Source organism: Sceloporus undulatus, chromosome 4 (genome assembly GCF_019175285.1).
Source record: "Sceloporus undulatus isolate JIND9_A2432 ecotype Alabama chromosome 4, SceUnd_v1.1, whole genome shotgun sequence".
NCBI lineage: Eukaryota > Metazoa > Chordata > Lepidosauria > Squamata > Phrynosomatidae > Sceloporus > Sceloporus undulatus.
In genome coordinates this window covers 81,788,139-81,807,867 of record NC_056525.1, presented here as the reverse complement: position 1 = coordinate 81,807,867, position 19,729 = coordinate 81,788,139, and the positions used below count along the sequence as shown (strand labels likewise).

General features: G+C 38.2%; 1 protein-coding gene across 5 annotated transcripts in view; it reads left to right on the top strand.

The window, feature by feature from the left end:
• The window catches only part of TUT4 (terminal uridylyl transferase 4), a 57,797-nt gene that overhangs the window by 10,322 nt on the left and 27,746 nt on the right, over positions 1-19,729 (top strand). For all 5 annotated transcript variants that reach the window (XR_006103770.1, XR_006103771.1, XM_042465892.1 and 2 more), the window contains exons 4-10: positions 8,253-8,416; positions 9,480-9,596; positions 12,412-12,589; positions 13,515-13,603; positions 15,774-15,825; positions 15,990-16,059; positions 17,115-17,241. Coding sequence is in view for 3 of the 5 variants with exons in the window: in XM_042465892.1 (XP_042321826.1) it covers positions 8,253-8,416; positions 9,480-9,596; positions 12,412-12,589; positions 13,515-13,603; positions 15,774-15,825; positions 15,990-16,059; positions 17,115-17,241 (797 nt within the window). In the remaining 2 variants the exon portion in view is untranslated. The remainder of the gene's footprint in view (positions 1-8,252; positions 8,417-9,479; positions 9,597-12,411; positions 12,590-13,514; positions 13,604-15,773; positions 15,826-15,989; positions 16,060-17,114; positions 17,242-19,729) is intronic.

The window sequence follows — 19,729 nt, the reverse complement described above, 5'->3', positions numbered from 1 at the left end:
CACCATTTCCCAGGAAAGGAAAGCACCTCATAAATGGTCATAAACAGTTCAGTTTTCAGGCTGCAGCCATCTGCCCCAATCTACAATTTCCTTTGATTTCCCCCCTCTACCACATTTTGTTGTCAGATTCCTATGGGAGTCATAGAAACATGACAAAAGGGGAATAAAGGGATAAATTGAAATTTAAAAAAAAGGAGTTGTTGAAGCTATACGTCCCAATAATTGCAATTTTTCCCATGAGATCATCCACTTTGTAATAGGTTTATTATTATCGGGAACAATTTGTAATAGAGATTAATATTCCTAGATATGTAAGGTATTAATTGGCACCCTGATAAGGGTTATCAGTATTGTTGATGTTCATGTGGAGTATTTCAGCAAAGCAGTTTGGATTTATTAAAATTTACTCTAATACAGTGCGCCCGCGTTATACATGACTTTGAGCATATGCTCAAAGCTGCGCAGGAGCACATGGGGCGGCGCATCCCATTCGCATGAATGGGGAGCACTTCCGTGGCGTGCGCCCTGCATGCCGCCACTGGCATGAGCCCCATTCGTTTGTATGGGGCTTGAGCATCTGTACCTGCATAGTTATCAAATTTACTTAACAAAAATGTAAGAATAGGGAGGGAGTACTCCGAGCATGATAAGAAAATAAGCCTATCATCTGCATAAAGAGTCCCTTTATATTCAAGCGTTTTATGGACTATCCCTTTTATATTTTGGTTCTGTCTAATGCGGTTGGCCAGGGGTTCAATAGCAATAGCAAATAGTAAGGATGACAAAGGACACCCTTGTTTAATTCCCCTATAAAGATAAACTATTAATTTGAATTACTACTTGAGAATCACTGTACAAATTATAAATAAATACCCGTAAGGCAAGCCCCATTAGAAGTAATGAGGCGTGTACCCGCGCCATGCGCCTTGTGCATCGCCGCGTGCATGTGCCTAATTCTTTCCTTTGGGGCTTGAGCATATGCTATTTTTCCCATACGTGGGGAGTCCAGAACGGATCCCCTGCATATAGAGAGAGCGGACTGTATAATTTTTTTGAATATTTTCAAGCCATGGATGCTTGAATCCATGGATAAAAGATCCGTGGATAAGGAGGGCTGGCTGTAGTCAGATCATCCATTAAAACTTTTTAGTATTTGGCAGTCTATCCATCCATTCCTGGTGTTCTCCCAAGTTTTAAATTCTTTATAGCCAGTTTGACTTCTGACTCAGTAATGGTGCTATTTAGTAAAGAATGATTATCAGCAATTCAAGGTTTAAGATCTAAAGAATTAACAAATGTTTTCAGAGTATCATCTTTTATTTTGTCAGCAGCATAAAGATCCATCTAGAAGGCATTAAATTCATGTAAAATTTCAGTGGTCTTTGTCTTAATTTGGTTATCTCTACCTTTAATATTAGAAATCTTCCTTTTCAAAGCCTTACGCTTGACCAAATTCATTAATAATTTAGAATTTTTATTTAACTTAACATAATAATGGATCCAGGTGTAAATCATGGAGGTGTGACTTTTATGAAGATCTAATTCTTCCAGTTCAGATTTTAATTTATTTAGCTGCAAGAGAGTATTGGGATCACAAGTGGATTGATGTGAATGCATTAAATCTGTAATTTTTAATCAGAGTTTTGATCGCTTAGAAGCCTTAAGAGTATCCCACAACAATGAATTGGAAGTTACTAAAGATTTATTTTCCCTATAAAATTGGGTTATTTTCTTAATTTAATTACAAAAGAACTATCTCCATTAGTCGTGAACTGTATCTCCAAATCCAGTTGGCTGGATATCCTTCAGGCAGGGACCACGACAAAACAATAGGAAAATGGTCAGAGTGTCGTGGAGTGTAAATAGTAATATCTTTTACTTTTGTAAGTGATAATTTATTAATGAAAAAATAATCAATTCAGGAATTTGAATCATGGAATAATAAGCATAATCTTGCTGGCGATGGTGAACGGCTTGCCAAAAGTCAAGCAATCCTGCTTGTAGTACAATAGAATTCTTAAGTGGTGTGAGGGAATTATCAGAAATAAAATGTGAAGTACAGGATTTATCAAGATATATATCCAACACATGATTAGCATCTCCACCTATAATAACTTCATCTGCTGCTGTTTCTGAGATGTTGTTTAGAAAATTATTCATAAATTCAGCTTGTTTAATGTTGGGGGAATAAAACATACCAAATGTAATTGGGATATAGAAAGGTTTTCCTTGGAGGGTTAGAAATCTGCCTTCAGTATCTTCTCTAGAATTTGCCAATGTTATCTTTATTAAAGATTATGGCTACCCTATGTGATTTACCATTACAGTGCTACCTCGGGTTACGAAATTAATTCGTTCCGCCGTTCCGTTCGTAACCCGATAATTTCGCAACCCGAAAAGGCTTTCCGTTAGCGCTGGAAAGCCGCTAGCCGCGCTTTGCGTTTGAATTTTGCGCCGAAATAAATTTCGTAACCCGAAAAAAATATCGTAACCCGGAACAGTTTTTTCCAATCTAACTTTTTCGTACCCCGGAAATTTCGTAACGCGATCATTTCGTATCCCGGGGCACCACTGTACCTCCTACATTATACTGATCTCCAAATTGGGGAGCTTTCAGTTTGGGGAGCTTTCAAAACAGGTTTGGGGCCTCTACAATGTGTCTCCTGTAAAAATAGAATACTTGGTTTAAGATTATTCAGTTGCTGTAGAATTTTATGTCTGTTAATTACAGAACCAAGACCTTTCAAGAAAGAAAACAACTATTAATTCAAACATGTTTATGATAGACAGTTCACATTGTGATAAAATAGAAGAGAATGGTTTCTTTTTACAAATGAGTTCCTTGGCATCTATTTGTCAGTTATCAAGGTCGATCAGATCAGCAATAGAATCAGTATAAATCTGAATACATCCATTTATAGCTGATTTTGCAAATGATTCTACTTTAAGATATTCTGCTAGATTCTATGGATCCCCCATATTCACAGGATCGGTTGATGTTGAGATTGATTTGCTGTTAGAAATTAGATTTATCTCCACTTCTACTTCTTGCCTGCAGTTAATATTCTTTAAAGGGGAAATTCTAGGTTGATGTTACCTTTTTGCAGCTCTTTTAGATATCAGGTCAATTAAATTTGACATTACTTGGTCTAACCAGTCTTTTTTCTTCCCTGTATATTCTGTGTGTTGTTTAGTATTCCTTGAGATTCCTCTAATTATTGCCTATTAATAAATTCCTCCAGTTCAGAGATCTTTTTTGTGTTTTAGCCTCTCTCTTATCCTCTGCAAGCTAAAGCCTTATATTATTTAATAAGTAGATAATTGGTGGAAAGCTTTCCTTTTCTTGCAATAGGGGCTTAATAGATGAGTTTTTAAATAAACGCCCTGAAAAGATGCCAGAGCATTCAAATACGGCGCACTTGTATAGCACACCTGTGTCAACTGTGGGCTTGCCATCTGCAGTATGAGCTTTTGTGGACGGCAAGCCCCTGCTTTTTTAATGGGTGTGTGCACACAAGCTGGTGCGTGCTGGAGTGCCCACCCATTGAAAAGAACGGGACTTAAGGTCCCATGTTTTTTGCTATCCGCAGGGGGACTGGAATGGATCTCATGCAGATAGCAAGGGCTTACTGTACAGTCTTTTCCTCATCATAAGATTTGGGATGAATGGGTTAGTAAAACTGAGTAGTTAGTATTCTTGTGTAATGATCATAAGTAAAAAGCAACACTACTGATGATAAATTTGTAGAGGTGTAGACATCTGTTAACTATCTTTGATCCAAAACTGACCAGCAGTAAGCATCAGCTTGAGGATGTGGTATTTAGATGATGTATGCCCCGACACTGCCCCAAGCCGTTGTCATGCTGCTTGCCTGTCCAGATGGCAGGCAGCATTGCAGCTCTTCCACAGCATGCCGTTTATACACTGCACAATGCAGGAGTGTTGTAAAGCTGCGGCAGCAGCGGAAAAGCCGGCTTTTTGCCGGCTCAAAAAGAAGTGGCATTTTGCCACCTCTTTTTGAGCCAGCAAAAAGCTGGATTGGGGCTGTGGCATGTGGTTGCTGCGACCCTGATCCAGCTTTCTCCAGGGCAGCTGGAAGCCACCCCTTCAGGACCATCTGTTTTGGCTCTTCGAGGATTGTAGAGATAAGCAATAGTCTCTTTCATTAGATATTGACATACTCAGATCTTTGCAATGACACTGGATTTTCTGATTAGAACTCAAATTAGTTGCATGGTGCAATTGAGATTTACTCAGAGTTTTAGAGTTGTCCTTGTGCAAACGTTAGGGTCAGCTGAGTCAACATGCTTAAAACTTCTATTAATTTAGAGCTAATAAGCTCCAAAGTTTGGGCTGTTAGCATGCACTGTTCAGCTAAAAAAATAGTACAAGACCCTGAAGGAATAGTATTACCCACTAGAGCTGTAGTTGCATCTCCCAGTGTACTGTAATTCATCAAGTTTGATCCAACAACCTCATTTATATTTGTATTGCCTTTACTTAAAGGAGTAAAGCTGTTAGAGGTAGGTATCTCAGCAATGGGGATGGTTTGTGTCATAACAAACCCTTCTATCTTATCTATGTTTGTGTCCTTAGAAAACTTTTTTTAAAACTCAGGACAGGGTTAAGGTGCTTATCAGATGATAAAGGTGAGGCAGGTCTTTCCCCCCTCTTAGTTGTAATGTTGTAGGTAGCAAAAATAGTAGCAAAACCAAGAAAAATTTCCTGCAGACACTAAAGTAGCTATCACAAGCAATTAGCCACAAGTTGATTTAGCTTCCAGCATTCAGTTGTTTGTAAGTTTAAATACCATGGTGTCTGCCATTATAATTCTAGAGTAAGGCACAGAAGGGTTGATATCATACAAGTCTTGAAATTCTAAATATGCTTCTCTTTCCAACAAGGCTATAGCTGTTTGCTTTTCCAAAGTTTCCAAGGTTAAGATAAAAAATATAAAAATAAACAGTGTATCAAGAAAAATAGCCACACGGGGAGCAGCTAGCACACACAGCCTTCCTTCGCCAGCTTCATCAAATCCTCTTGGCACTGTCAGTTGAGTTTGGAATCTACTCGTAAACCTGCTCTTCAAAATTTTGCATGCAAGTTGAACAAGTAGGGTGATAAAATGCAGCCTTGCCTGTCCCTCATGCCAGTTGGGAACCATTCTGCCTCTCCGTATTCTCTTTGAACAGTAGCTCCTTGTCCAAAGTACAGATTTTTCATCAAGACTATCATATGTAGTGGTATGGCCATGTTTTTGAAAGCAATTCTTAACTGTTCATGATCTATGGAATCAAAGGCTTTGATGTAGTCTATAAAGCACATGCTGATTTGTTTCTGGAATTCCTTGGTGCACTCTCATTAGTCATTGTATACAGTATATGCAATGTGGTCCCTAGTGGTCTTCCTTTCCTGAATCACACTTGCACTTCTGGGATTTCTCTCTCCATATATGATTGGATGCTATGCAGCTGAATTTTGAGCATAATTTTGCTTACATGAGAGATTAATTCTGTGGTCCTAATTGTTGCTACAGTCTTTTCTGTCTCCTTTTTTTGTGAATGGGAATGTATATTGATTGTTTCCAGTCTGTTGGCCACCTTTTTGTTTTCCATATTTGTTAGCATATTTTAGTTATCATTAGAGCTGATTCTGTCTGTGTGGTCTGAAGCAATTTAATTGGAATATCATCTGTTCCTGGTGATTCTTCCTAATTTCTCTTATTGCAGCTTCTACCTCATTTTCCAAAATTTGGGGTTCACCCTTGCATGGTTCATCCTTCCATGTGTCATTCATTTTTTTCCATCACACACACACACAAACACACACACATATATATATATATATAAAATCTTCTGTGTATTGCATCCATTACAATATTATCAGTCATTAGAGTCTTGAAATGTATATACAGTCTTAACTCCGTTCTCGTGGCCTTCGGACTCGCGTCCCTCGCTTAAGTGCGAGGGATGAATGGAGGGAGAATGAATGGGGTGCTCCCCACGGCATCCACCTGCACCAATATTCAAGCCAATGGGGCTTGAATATATGTGAAACTCCATTTTCGTGAGGGTGGAGGCGACTGTACAGTCTGCCCTTGCCTTATGTGGGGGATCTGTTCTGGACCACCACCCCCCTGCGTAAGGCAAATTAAGCATATGCTCAAGGCTCATTCTTTTGAATGGCATGCCCCCTCCACGGCGCACAACCTATTCACCGTATTAGGGCTCACCGTCCATGTGACCTCATGTCTGCATATGGTGAGCCTGCATACAGCGTGGGCGTGCTGTATTTTCTTTTTGCATTTTGCCCCTTCCCATGCTGTGATGACTTTGCATACAAATTGACTACTTATAAAATCAGCTATTTTGAATAGCCTTTAGCTTAAACTAGGGTTTCCTCCCCACCTTTATCCTCCTACTTGAACTTCCTAAACTACTACAATCAGATTTCAGGTATGGGAATCAGTCTTGAATGTTTCTGTACATAGAAATTCCATGTAAATAGAATCATAGAATCTTAGAGTTGGAAGAAACCGCATGGGCCATCCAGTCCAACCCCCTGCCATGCAGGAAATCCAAATCAAAGCATCCCCAGCAGATGGCAATCTAGCCTCTGCTTAAAGAACTCCAAGGAAGGAGACTCCACTACACTCCAAGGGAGTGTGTTCCACTGTCGAACAGCCCTTACTGTCAGGAAGTTCTTCCTAATGTTGAGGTGGAATCTCTTTTCCTATAACTTGCATCCATTGTTCCGGGTCCTGTTCTCTGGAGCAGCAGAAAACAAGCTTGCTCCCTCCTCAATATGACATCCTTTCAAATATTTAAACAGGGTTATCATATCATCTCTTAACCTTCTCTTCTCCAGGCTAAACATCCCCAGCTCCCTGAGTCGTTCCTCATAGGGCAAGGTTTCCAGACCTTTCACCATTTTAGTCGCCCTCCTCTGGACACGCTCCAGTTTCTCAATGTCCTTTTTGAATTGTGGCGCCTAGAACTGGACAGAATGTTCCAGGTGGGGCCTGACCAGAGCAGAATACAGTGGCACTACTACTTCTCTTGATCTAGACACTATACTTTTATTGATGCAGAACACCAGCACATCAGGAAAAGACCTAAACTAACTACTTTCTTTCTGATATGCTAGTTCTTAGTTTGAAAAGAGTTAAAGCAATGGCAAACATAATTCAATCCACTCTCCAATCAGCCTGGTTTGCTCCATGTAGAAGTATGTGGCTTATATGAATACAATTGATGTCCCATTGCCCACATGTGCCATAGTCTTCAAGGACTTGCTGGGTAAATTTTTGGTTTGAGAAGACAGAGATGAACACAGTTACAAAGATAATTCTACTCACGGATGCTCAGTGGGTGGTATAGGACAAGCCTTTTAGTTAGCTATGTCAGTTAATTTTATTTGTATGTGGCACAATGTCCATTGGAAAACACTCCAATATTACAATATATCTGGTACATCCAATCAAATAAGTGGGCCTGCCATATCAGTGTGTCTCTGATCTGGAATTTTGACCGTGGGTTGCCATGGCTCAAATTATTCAGTGGCAATGATGTGAATGTGCACATGCTGAAGTGTTCATGTTCATATTACCACCACTGAATAATATGAGGTACGATCATTCATGTTTTTTCACATCCACAAGGGATCCTGGAACTAAACCCCAGGAGATGTGGAAGGCCCACTCTATTACCGACACAGTTACTCATGTGTGACAAAAGAATGATAAAGCATGGTCATTTAGAGCATTATCACACAAGAAAACAAGGTAGAAGTGGAACTGGAGAGTAGCAGCTTTCTCTGTGCCTTAACATAAAATGTTCTAGTTCTTCAGTTCTGTTCCTGCAGGAGACAGTTGTAAAAGCTTTTGTCTTTTGTTGGATGGATTTTTCTAGCTAGAAAAAGTGACTCACTTTGATGATGGTCTCCCACAGGAAGAGAACTGAAATTCTATGACATCATGCAATAAGGCACAGAGAAAACTGCTATTCTCTGGCTCCATTTCTTCTTTGTTTTCTCATGCGATAAGGCTATTATAGTCTTAGATCTTAATCTATAAAATGGAAATAATAATTTGTTTATGAATTTGTTGTGAGTTTGACTGAGAAAAGGAGTGTGCACATTATTCATTATTTCAATTAATAACACACTGCATTTGTTTAATTACAGTAGCAGTTTTGCTTAATTGCTTATAGAGGTATAGGTTCTTCATAGATTTTCCTCCTTCTCCTCCCAGGTAAAACAAAGCATTCTGATTCTGCTAAAGAAGCTAATTCAGAGGCTAAGTATTTAGAAAATGTTGCTATAACTGGTGAATCAACACTAATGGCAGAACAGGAACTTGGTTTGAAACAAGCGGAGGAACGACTGGAAAGAGATTATATTATCCGCTTGGAAAAAGTAAGCAAGGGGTTCAGTTTATATTCTTTTCTTTGGACTTCTTCTTTCCAGTATTGCATTATAACTCGTTTAACCACAATAAGAGCAAAAAGAAAAAATTACTGTAACTGTCTATAGCATTCTCTATAATAGTGTTTTGGAATGCGGGTTGATTCTTACTGGAAGATCTCCTTTTCGATTGTGTTTGCTATTTGGTGTGGCTATTGCTGATTTGCATTGTGTGCTTTTACCATTGGTGCAATATATCTGTCCCTTTAATAAAGGATCTCTTCACAAGGGTGTATAGTAACCACGAGTGAAGCAGGTTCATATTGTCTCCTAGTTCATAACAAGCTGGCATTTTTGGATTGCCTCCATGTACGTTTAGCTCTGAATATTTGAGGTAAATGTGTGAAAAATAATCAAACCTTGCACATTTAGCGAATGTACATGACAAGCTTAATATGAACTAAGAATCAAAATGTGCAGTCTTTTTGCTACCATGTGTGTCTAGCGAACAAAAGATTAAGCTCTGATTGACACTGCCAGGGCCATAAAAACATTCACATTCTGTTTGATGTCCTGGTCCCCTGTAATCTTCTGCTTTTCTAGTATTTATTTTTCATGAGTCAAATAATTTTCTTTCCTTGAGGTGGGCCTCATTTTTGTGAAATGTTGAAATCACTGATCTCTCCAACTATTCATGATTCCACATCTTTATACTTAACTTTCCATATATATCTCTGCATTCTCAATGTCATAGTTTTCTTTTGTCTCATTTCAAATTTTGCCAGTATTAGTCCTGCTTCCCCCACATACACACACAAAAATGTGAGCAAAATAAATATGTAATCATGGATTTGAGAATACGTTCAGATTCTTGTAGTAATATGATAAAATAGTATGGTGTTTTGGCAATCAGAAGATCTTAAATAGTGAGTTTATAGATAGATGAAAACAATGGATCTCACTTTTTAAAAAAGTACTGTGTGAATAAACCCTTTGTTTCTCCATAGGGACAGTCTTTTTCCACCATGTTTTTCTGTAGTGCATGTGTTCTTACCATTGTATGCTTTTTCCACAGCGCTCTCCAGAGTATGCTAACTGTCAGTACCTATGCAAGCTATGCTTAGTTCACATTGAAAATATCCAAGGAGCTCATAAACATATTAAAGAAAAACGTCACAAAAAGAATATCATGGTAAGTGTTGAAACCAAGCTTGGTATTTCTGATTAGAAATTTTGAAAGAAATCATAAAAATTGCCTAACTGAAACTACATTAAATATTTACAGGGCTGTAGTCTAGTAAGATCATAGAGTCATAGAATAATAGAATCATAGATTTAGAAGAGACCACAAGGGCAATCCAGTCCAATTCCCTGCTATGCAGGAACTAAAAACCAAAACACCCCTGACAGATAGCTATCCAGCCTCTGTTTAAAGACCTCCAAAGAAGGAGAGGGAGTGTGTTGTACTGCCGAACAGCTCTTACTGTCAGGAATCTCTTGTAGCTTGCATCCGTTGTTCTGGATCCTGTTCTCTGGAACCACAGAAAACAAGCTTGCTTCATCCTCAATATGACATCCCTTCAAATATTTAAACAAAACTATCATATCACCTCTTAACCTTACCTTCTTCAGGCTAAATATACCTAGCTATCTAAGTCTCTCCTCATAAGGCATGGTTTCCAGACCCTTCGCCATTTTGGTTGCCCTTCTCTGGACATGCTCCAGCTTGTCAACATCCTTTTTGAGTTGTGGTGCCCAGAACTGGACAAAGTATTCCAGTTGGGGTCTGACCAAGGCAGAATAGAATGGCACTGTTATTTCCCTTGATCTAGACACTATACTTCTATTGATACAGCCTAGAATCACATTGGCCTTCTTAGCTGCTGCACTGTTGACTCATGTTCAACTTGTGATTTATTAGGATTCCTAGATCCCTTTCATACATAGTCTCATTAAGCCAGGTATTCCCCATCCTGTATCTATGCATTTCATTTTTTGCCCTAAATGCAGTACCTTACATTTCTCTGTGTTGAAATTCATTTTGTTAGCTTTCGCCCAGCTTTCTAATCTATTAAGGTCATTTTGAATTTTGATCCTGTCCTCTGAGCTGTTCCTCCTAATTTGGTGTTCTCTGCAAATTTGATAAGCATGTTCCCTATTCTTTCATCTAAGTCATTGATAAAGATGTTGAATAGCACTGGGCCCAGGACAGAACCCTGTGGCACATGAAAGAGCAACAATATAAAAGTATTACTTAAAATAAATAGCATAAAAATCTTGCATATAAAAAAATAAAAATGCTATTCAGTTAAAACACAAAGTATAAACAACAATACTACAATTAAATAAGAGTATCCCCAGAGCAATTAAGAGCAATATAACTTGCCTTAGTTTAGGGAATAAATATGAGTCTGTACATCGGAGTTGCTTTTCTGGGCTTGTGATGCAAATTGGGCCTAATGTAAATGGGAGGAGATGGTCCCATAGGAGCAGATATATTTGCATGTGCTGTAACTCCCTCAGGAGTCCCTCAGAAGTTCAAGCGATTTGTAATGAAAATGCATGACTTAAGACTAAGCCATCTAGTGATCATAAAGTTCAGACCTTTTCCTCCAGCAGATTTAATAGAAAGGTGGTAACGAGAACTTCAGACCTTCAAAATGGGCTAGTGAACCTGATGTAAATCTTTAAAACTATCTGGATATCCAGTTTGTGGCACACTTTCTCCAAGGTATGAGTAAGATGTCGACAAAAGGCAGGAAGCAGTAGATGCTGGGAAAGGTGAAAAGAAGACTTCACCTTAGACAGAAAACTTAAATTCAAAAATAGAAAGATGAAATGTGTGTCAAACGTAAAGCAAGAACAGGCCACCAAGAGCACCTATATTAATATGTTCTCTCTAGGAATATCTAGATCCTCCAGCGCAGCTTTAACCAAATGTCGCACTGAAGGACCTAGAGAGAACACTCCACTAGGCATTTGTATCTCCTCCAACACAATTCTATGGTCAGTATCTCACAGATTTTGACCGCAGAGTTGCTGTGGAGAACTTAGAGATTCCTAGAGAGTTATTCTCTCAGGTAAAAACATAGTGTTATTTTTATTTGCAGTTTTTCCACATTCACGGTGGTCCTATGCACCTAACTCCAGCAAATGTGGTGGGATGAGTATACTTCTGATGACCATGTTTCGTATTTCTTTTAGGATCCAATAAAATATTATAGTTTTAACTTTTAAAGTTATATGTGGACTAGCCCTCCCTCAATCTTTAGAGCTTCATCTCGCCTCACCACTGCTAAAGGATATATTTCTATGAAGTCGTGGGTATTTTGTATATTTAGATAATTTTGTATATTTAGATAATATGTATTTGGAAAGCTTATTTTTGTAATAAGTTGGTCTTATTCTTTGGTTTTATTCTTTTATTAGCCACTTCCTTTCCATTTATTTATGTTTTAAAAATATTAAATGGTATACCTTAGGCAGGACAGTCTGTCTCTTATTATTTTTATTAGAATGACATATGCATTGATTGGTTGAAAATAGTAATAATAATAATGCCCTTATATTGAAAATGTATTGTTATTTTCAGTGGGATTTGAGGCTTTTTTCGTCTTCTTTAGGAACCCTAAATAGGAATGCGGTGGCTCAGTGGTTAAGACGCTAACTGTGACGATTGCAAGATTGGCAGGTTGGCAGTTCAAGGCTCAAGTGCCATGTGATGGAGCTTCCATCACTAGTCCCAGCTCCTGCCAATCTAGTAGTTCGAAAGCATGTAAAAGTGCAAGTAGATAAATAGGTATCACTTTGGTGGGAAGGTAACAGTGTTCTGTGCAGTCATGCTGGCCACATGATCATAGAGTCATCTTTGACAGTGCTGGCTCTTCGGCTTAGTAACAGAGATGAGTACTGCCTCCTAAAGTTGGACATGACTTGACAACCTTGTTAATGGGGAAACCTTTACCTTTTTACTTAGTAACCCTAACCTCTACCATAATATTCTTCAGGAAAAGCAAGAAGAAAATGAACTACGTGCTCTCCCTCCCCCTTCCCCTGCACAAGTGGCTGCCTTGAGTTTTATGCTGATGGAGGCAGCAAAGGAGCAAGGCATATCGAATGATGATTTCAGAATCCGTCAAGAAATTGTATGTGATATGGAGACCATAATACAGCAACACTTGCCAGGTGATTGATGTAAAGTGATCAATATTTTTAAAAGGAAATAATAATATTTTATTAGCTTGACCTGTACGTATTCAACTGTACAAATACACAGTTTTAGAATGCTTCTATACTGGATAAGCAATTGCAGTTGTTGCTATCTGATTTATTTATTTATTTATTTGATAAGAGATTTCAATCTGAAAGTCAGATTTTTATAAATCTGAAAAAAATCTAGAAAAAGTAGAAAGAAGAAAAGGAAAAGATATCCATCCATGCAAATATATATAAACTGAAATAGCCTAACTGTACAACAACTTATTCATATACTGAATTAATACGCTAAACTATAAAAAAAATTAATATATGGAGATCATATATGATGAATGCATGCTTTTCTGTTTTGCCACATGATGGGTTCCAGGCTGAGAATCTCACAAAATCCATTTACAGTTAATTAAATAGATCTGTATTTACCATAAATCAGGATATATCTAAGATGCATGTGTTGTCAAGTAGCATGGAGTTTGTGCTTATTAGTGCCTGGTATGAAATACATGTTTTTCTTATAGTCCCACACATACACATAATGCTAATGTCCAATTTTAAGAGAATTCTACTTTTGTTGAAGAGAAACAGTATAGAATAAAGCCTGTATCTTTGTCTGTTGTACCTCTGAGGTATGAGGTTGACCTGCAAAAGCAAGTGAATTAATGCTGTGTCAGTTAACACTGTTGTTCACCAGTACGAATAAACTATTCAGTTTCTGCTTTTTGAACCATAAAATACTTTATAACTTGAAAGTAAAATAATAAATTTGTATGTAGTATAGTGTAATCAGTTTCAGTTTGTTTGCTTTAAGAGTGAAGCCATGGTACCTGTTATCAGAGTAATACAAGAAGTTATGAGACACCCTTGATAACTTACAGAATTCTTTGTTTACTTTCAGAATGTTCATTGAGGATGTATGGATCCTGCCTAACTAGATTTGCTTTTAAAACCAGTGATGTTAATATTGATATAAAATTTCCCTCCACGGTAAGTTGAGGAGATACTAGTGATGTTATACAAACAGAAATATTTTATAGCTCTGGTCTTAAAGGGGTGAGATATAAATAATTTTTTTTAGTAGTAGTATTAAAATGTTTTGTATCACCTGTGAGATATTTGATTTATAAGTAAGCATTCTTAGAATGTTCTACCAGAATTACTATAAATAAGCTTGAACAGCTTAATTCAGTCCAGTCTGTTTGCCTCAGAGTACTGTATTTTCTGGCGTATAAGATGACTGGGTGTATAAGACGACCCCCAAATTTTCCAGTTAAAATATAGAGCTTGGGATATACTCGCCAGATAAGACTATTCCTTTTCCAACGCATACCAAATAAAAATTTAAAAAAATCAGATTTGATTTCAATATGGTAATTGTAATTCAAATGCTTATGACATGCAGGTACTTAGCAGGAAAACTTGTATACAAAGCCTGCTTGGATTGGTCAGCTCTCCCTGCCTGCCCAGCCCTCCCTGTCTCCAAGACTATCAGAGCGATAGTGCAAACATGGCTCTTTTTTCCATACCCCGGGCGTCCCGGATGCCTGCAGCTTGGTCTGCCCTTCCCGATGAGAGGCGTCCCCTCACCTCGTCATCAGGACCACGTTAAGTCACTCCTTTCCACAAATGGATTTTCTTCTACCGTACTTGTACAGCGCCACCCTTGCTGCTTTCATAGGGTCACTGCATACAGTGGGGATGCAGATTTTGAGCTCCCCCCACCATAAGCAGCGACCGCAGATTCTCCAATCCAGCTCTAAAGTTTCAGCACCCGTCCTATAAGACAACAACCAGCGTAAAAGACAGCCCCCGACTTTTGAGAAGATTTTCCTGGGTTAAAAAGTAGTCTTATAAGCCAGAAAATAGAGTACAGTGGTACCCCGGGTTACGAATTTAATTCGTTCCGCCGCCGCGTTCGTAACCCGAAAATCTTCGTAAGCCAAAAAAGCCATAGGCGCTAATAGCGAAAGCCGCGATTTCGTGCGAAAAAGCGCCGAAAAGCACCAAAAAATTTTTCGTAACCCGAAATAACCTTCGTAACCCGGAACAGTTTTTTTCAATGGATTTTTTTCGTAACCCAGAAATTTCGTAAGGCGGCGCATTCGTATCCCGGGGTACCACTGTAATTAATATTAGGACTGCCAAAGCTTCCTTTTAAAACAAGAGTTTATCTCGTATATAGTTGGAATATTGGATGTGATAATTTTATGCTTAATTTGCATATAAGATGACAGAAGAAAGGACTAATACAAAGCATACTGACCTAAAATACATTCTGTTGAAAAAGTTGAAACTTACATCTGAAAAATTGCCTTTAGGGTGGAGGTATGCATTTGTTATGAGAAAAATGGGAAGGGTCTACTCTACATGTTGTGCATCTGATACACCTTAGTTTATGAATGCTAGTGCCATATTAAATATTCTACCTTTCAAGGTGCTACAAGATACTTTTTCCCTTGTGCTGTTAAAGACCAGCATGGCAATTGTTCTGGAGGTTTTAACAAATATGTGAGCTTGGACTGATTTGATCTGACACTGACTGTTTGTCTAATCAAAGGTCTGATCCAGTATTTGCATGAAGAAGATGAGAACTGCCAGTAAACTGTTTGTTACTAATAGTATCACAACTGCTGTAGGTTACCAGGACTGAAAAGGTGTTCTGCCAGCTTTGTTGAGCAGTTTGCACCCCATGTTCCATTCTGAAGATTTAAAGGGAACTGGACAGAACCAGAATAGTAGGTGTTGCAGGTGTATTAAATCTGATAACCAGGTCAAGATTGTAGAAGCAAAGAGATCTGTCATCCTAGTGCCTTACAATTCCCTTTAAGCCCTGGGGTGTGTGAGACATTGTGTCAATATGCATGCTTCAGATGAGAGTACAGTAGCTGGCATACTTAACTGAACTCACTCCAGGATTCTAGATGCTTTGCCTCTTTTCCTATGCCTGGTCATGGAGGAAAGAAAACATTAATTGTGCACAGCACCTGGGGCTGGACTCAAGATTCCAGAGATTCTCTTTAGGTACTGTTTCTGCATGCAGAAGACTGCTCTCTGCTCTTTGTGGAGATAAGTGGGGGTCTGGATTGTATTGTATTGTGTTGGTTTATGTTGATAAAATCAAAGTGAGTGTAAAATAACTTTCTTGTTTGTTGTTTAGATGAGTCACCCAGATGTTCTGATTCAAGTGCTTGAAATTTTGAAGAATAATGGTACGTTTTCTAGCTTTTTGTTTTTCATTTTCATATTCCATATTCCGATTGATGCTGGGAACATATATGGATCATATATAGTACACTTGTGACAATTGAATTGGCAGAACTGTGCGAGATGTTTTTGTTTCCTGATGTACCGTTCTGTTTTTTCTTTCCTTCAGCTTCTTACTCTGATGTGGAATCAGATTTCCATGCCAAAGTTCCTGTTGTTTTTTGTAAAGATATTAAAAGGTTTGTGTATTGTATGTTCATGTAACATATAATCGAGTCGAGATATCATTTTATTTTTGATATTACAATCCATTTTAGAATGCAAAAGACAAAACAGTTCTTTACTTTGGAGCCAACTTTAGGACTATTTCCTCAGTTTCTCAAGGAGTAGAAAGATCTCAGAAATACCTATAAAACAGCAAAGCACAGTCTCCATGTATGTGCCTTTATGTCACCTGTAACCTAACAGGAACCTCATGAATTTCATAGGGTTTTCTTAGGCAACAGATGCTCAGAAGTGGTTTTGCCAGTTCCTTCCTTTAAAATAACACCCACAGCACCTGATATTCATTGGCATTGTCTGTGCAAGTTCTGAATAGGGCTGGCCCTGCTTGGCTTTGAAGATCAGATGGGATCTGGTGCCTTTAAGTTATTTAGGGCCAGTAGAGTCTAGCTAAAAGTTAAGCATTCTTTTGTCCCATTGATTTCAGTGACAGAAATTTGAGCATGTTTGTAATCTTTATTGAATTACAGAGACTTAAACATACTTAATAAAGTAAAATTGTGTTTAAGTGTTGCTCAACTTGGCTGCCACCCCGTTTTGTTTTACCTTTTTTTGCTTGGAAATGGATGCATTTGAGGTGGAGAGGTTGGTATTCATATGGAGGTTTTCCATATGAGTAAGATCCTGAATTTTCTAGTTTTTTGTTTTGTTTTGTTTTGTTTTGTTTTTACTTACATAGATATCCCCCCTTAAGACATGAACCTGGCATAAAATAAAAAAAATAAAAAATAAATAAACCTCTTTTTCATATATCTCACTTTCCATCGGAGGAAAGGGATAACCAAGATAGGTAGAGTTAGGCATGTCCTTCATTCATGCTGAAGACATGAAATGTGTAATGTTTGACTATGGTTTAATAGTACTGGGGAAGAAACCAACATGTGGAAAGAAATTAGTGCAGGCTTCATATATGGTGAAAACTGCATGTTCTTTGTTTAGTTTTCCTCAAACTTCACTTACTGGGAGACACTGATGTGACTTACAACTTGTCTTACTTTTTTTTCAATGTCAGTGGTTTAACTTGCAAAGTAAGTGCTGGAAATGATGTGGCCTGTCTTACAACTGACCTTCTAGCAGCGCTCGGCAAACTAGAGCCAGTCCTTGTTCCTTTGGTGTTGGCTTTTCGCTACTGGGCTAAAGTAAGTTTTTAAATAATCACATACTGTATATGAATATAAAAATGCACTAATAAGAGCATGTTAATATTTACATATTGAAGTACAAAAAGAGTTTCACAACATTTATACAACTTATATATAGTAAGAAGAAAATCTTTTTTCAATATCTATTTCTGTTTTCTGAAATAGAAAGTATTTGGATTAAATCCAAAAGGCTAACACAATGTATCCATGCACAGACTGAGGCTTCTTGGATGTGCATTGAGGCTTTTTGTGCCTCTTCCACTGAAGTCCTTGCACATCCTGAAAGACTCTCAGAGGACCGTTTTCACTGGCCTTCAGCACCATGTAAGGAAGTGTAGTTAGACATGGAATGATCTTCTATGTGTGTTATGATGGATGAGTAGAGAGGAATCTTAGAGTCTTGGTCCATTCTGTTGCATCTTTTGTCTATGTAAATAACTTAGATTTTTACTCATATAGGTACAGAAGAGGAGAGAGGAAAATTTGAATATTAAGGGTACAAAAGATGAGCTAGTTACCTAAGCCTCAGTATTGAACTGATGGAAATTCACAAATGATAAAAGAATAACATAGTGATATGTTCGTAAGAGGGTTTTTTTTTCAGATTCTGGTTTATCATCTGGGAGGGGTTTTGGATCTAGTTTATAGTCTGGGGGAGATATCTGCATTCTATTTGATATCATGTACAAACTGACCATGCAGCAGTGCATGCGTGCTTATTATTGCGTGCACAGGTGTTTTTCTTAGCTCTGATGAATGTCTTAACAAAATCTTGTGAATATCTGGATTTAGTGGGTGTCTTCCATGTAACCCTTATTTATGTAAACAGCATGTTTTATCCAAACTCTTCTCTACTCAAGTGCTTCAGTGTTTCCATGGCTATTTAAATATGTGAATGTGTGCTGTGAGTATTAATTACTGTATATATTGTTAATTCTAGTTGATGCAGGTCCACTGGACCATTAGAGCTTGATTTTATTTTAGAGGGGATGAACTGTAGGATATAGAGCATTTATTTAAATATTTGATTTATATCCCAACTTTTTCCTAATCCAAAGTAGTTTCCATAGCTAAAAAGATATTATGAAAATACAAATTAAATTAAACATATAATTAAAATCATTTGAGACAACTTAAAAAACCCATTAATAATACAAAGAGGTAACATATCAAAGTCTAGCACAAAAGTATCTTTGGCAGATTAGTTTAGAGATGACAGGTATATCAGCTTCCGGGCCCAGTACAAGGTGTTGGTTATCACCTTTAAAGCCCTAAATGGCTTGGGTCCAAGCTATCTCAGGGACCGCCTCCTCCAGTATAATCCTCCCCGCGCTCTCTGGTCCTCTGGGAGGAACTTACTGCAGCCTCTAAAATCTAGGCTTGCGGCGACCTCCCAGAGGGCGTTTTCTGCTGTCGCCCCCAAACTCTGGAACGACCTGCCGGATGAGATCCGTCAGATAACATCATTAGACAGCTTTAAAAAAGCGGTCAAGACGGATCTCTTCCAGCAGGCTTTTCCAGATTAACCATCCCGGCCCAGGTTCCCAGGTTCCCTGATTCCCTCATTCCTCCCGTGGCCCCATCTTAGTGATGGTTGAGGATCAACAGAGGGATATCAGGGTTTTTAGTTTTAACTGCTGTTTTTATGCTTGATATTGTGTTTTTAATATGTTATACTGTTTAATACTGTCTTAAGGGGGGGAGGGATAAAGTGTTTTTAATTGTCATATTTTATATTTTACTGTTGTTAACTGCCCGGATTGGTTTGCCAGAGGGCGGTATACAAATAATAATAATAATAATAATAATAATAATAATAATAATAATAATAATAATTATTATTATTATTATTATTATATCTCTGCACTGTGGTTCCTTGGTATCTACTGGAGTTTGGTTCCAGGACTTCCCAGGAATACCAAAATTTGTATATGCTCAAGTCCCATTAAATACAGTGGCATAGTGGAATGGTGTCCCTTTTATAAAACAGCAAAATTAAGGTTTGGTTTTTTGGATTTATTTTCTTTTGAATACTTTCACATTGTGAATGGTTGAATTCGTAGATATAGAGGGCTGACTGTATATTAAGTTATATTGTGGCTTTCTTCCAACATGAACTAAGGATATATGACATGGGTTTGCCAGGCATGGCCTCCCATCTGGAGTGAAGAGGATTTTGACAGTACACTGGTACCCCGGGATACGAACGCGCCGCGATACGAAATTTCCGGGTTACGAAAAAAAAAATATTAATTAATTATTTCTGGGTTACGAAGGTTTACCCGGGTTACGAAAAAACGCTGGCGCTTTTTAAAATGGAGCCGCGGCGGAGCCGCGGCTTTTCCCCATTAGCGCCTATGGGGATTCGGCTAACGAAAAACTTCCGGGTTACGAAAATGGCGCCGGAACGAATTAATTTCGTAACCCGGGGGACGAGTGTATGTGCCTTGCAACTGTGCTCTGGTTTATGTAGGCTTTATTTGTT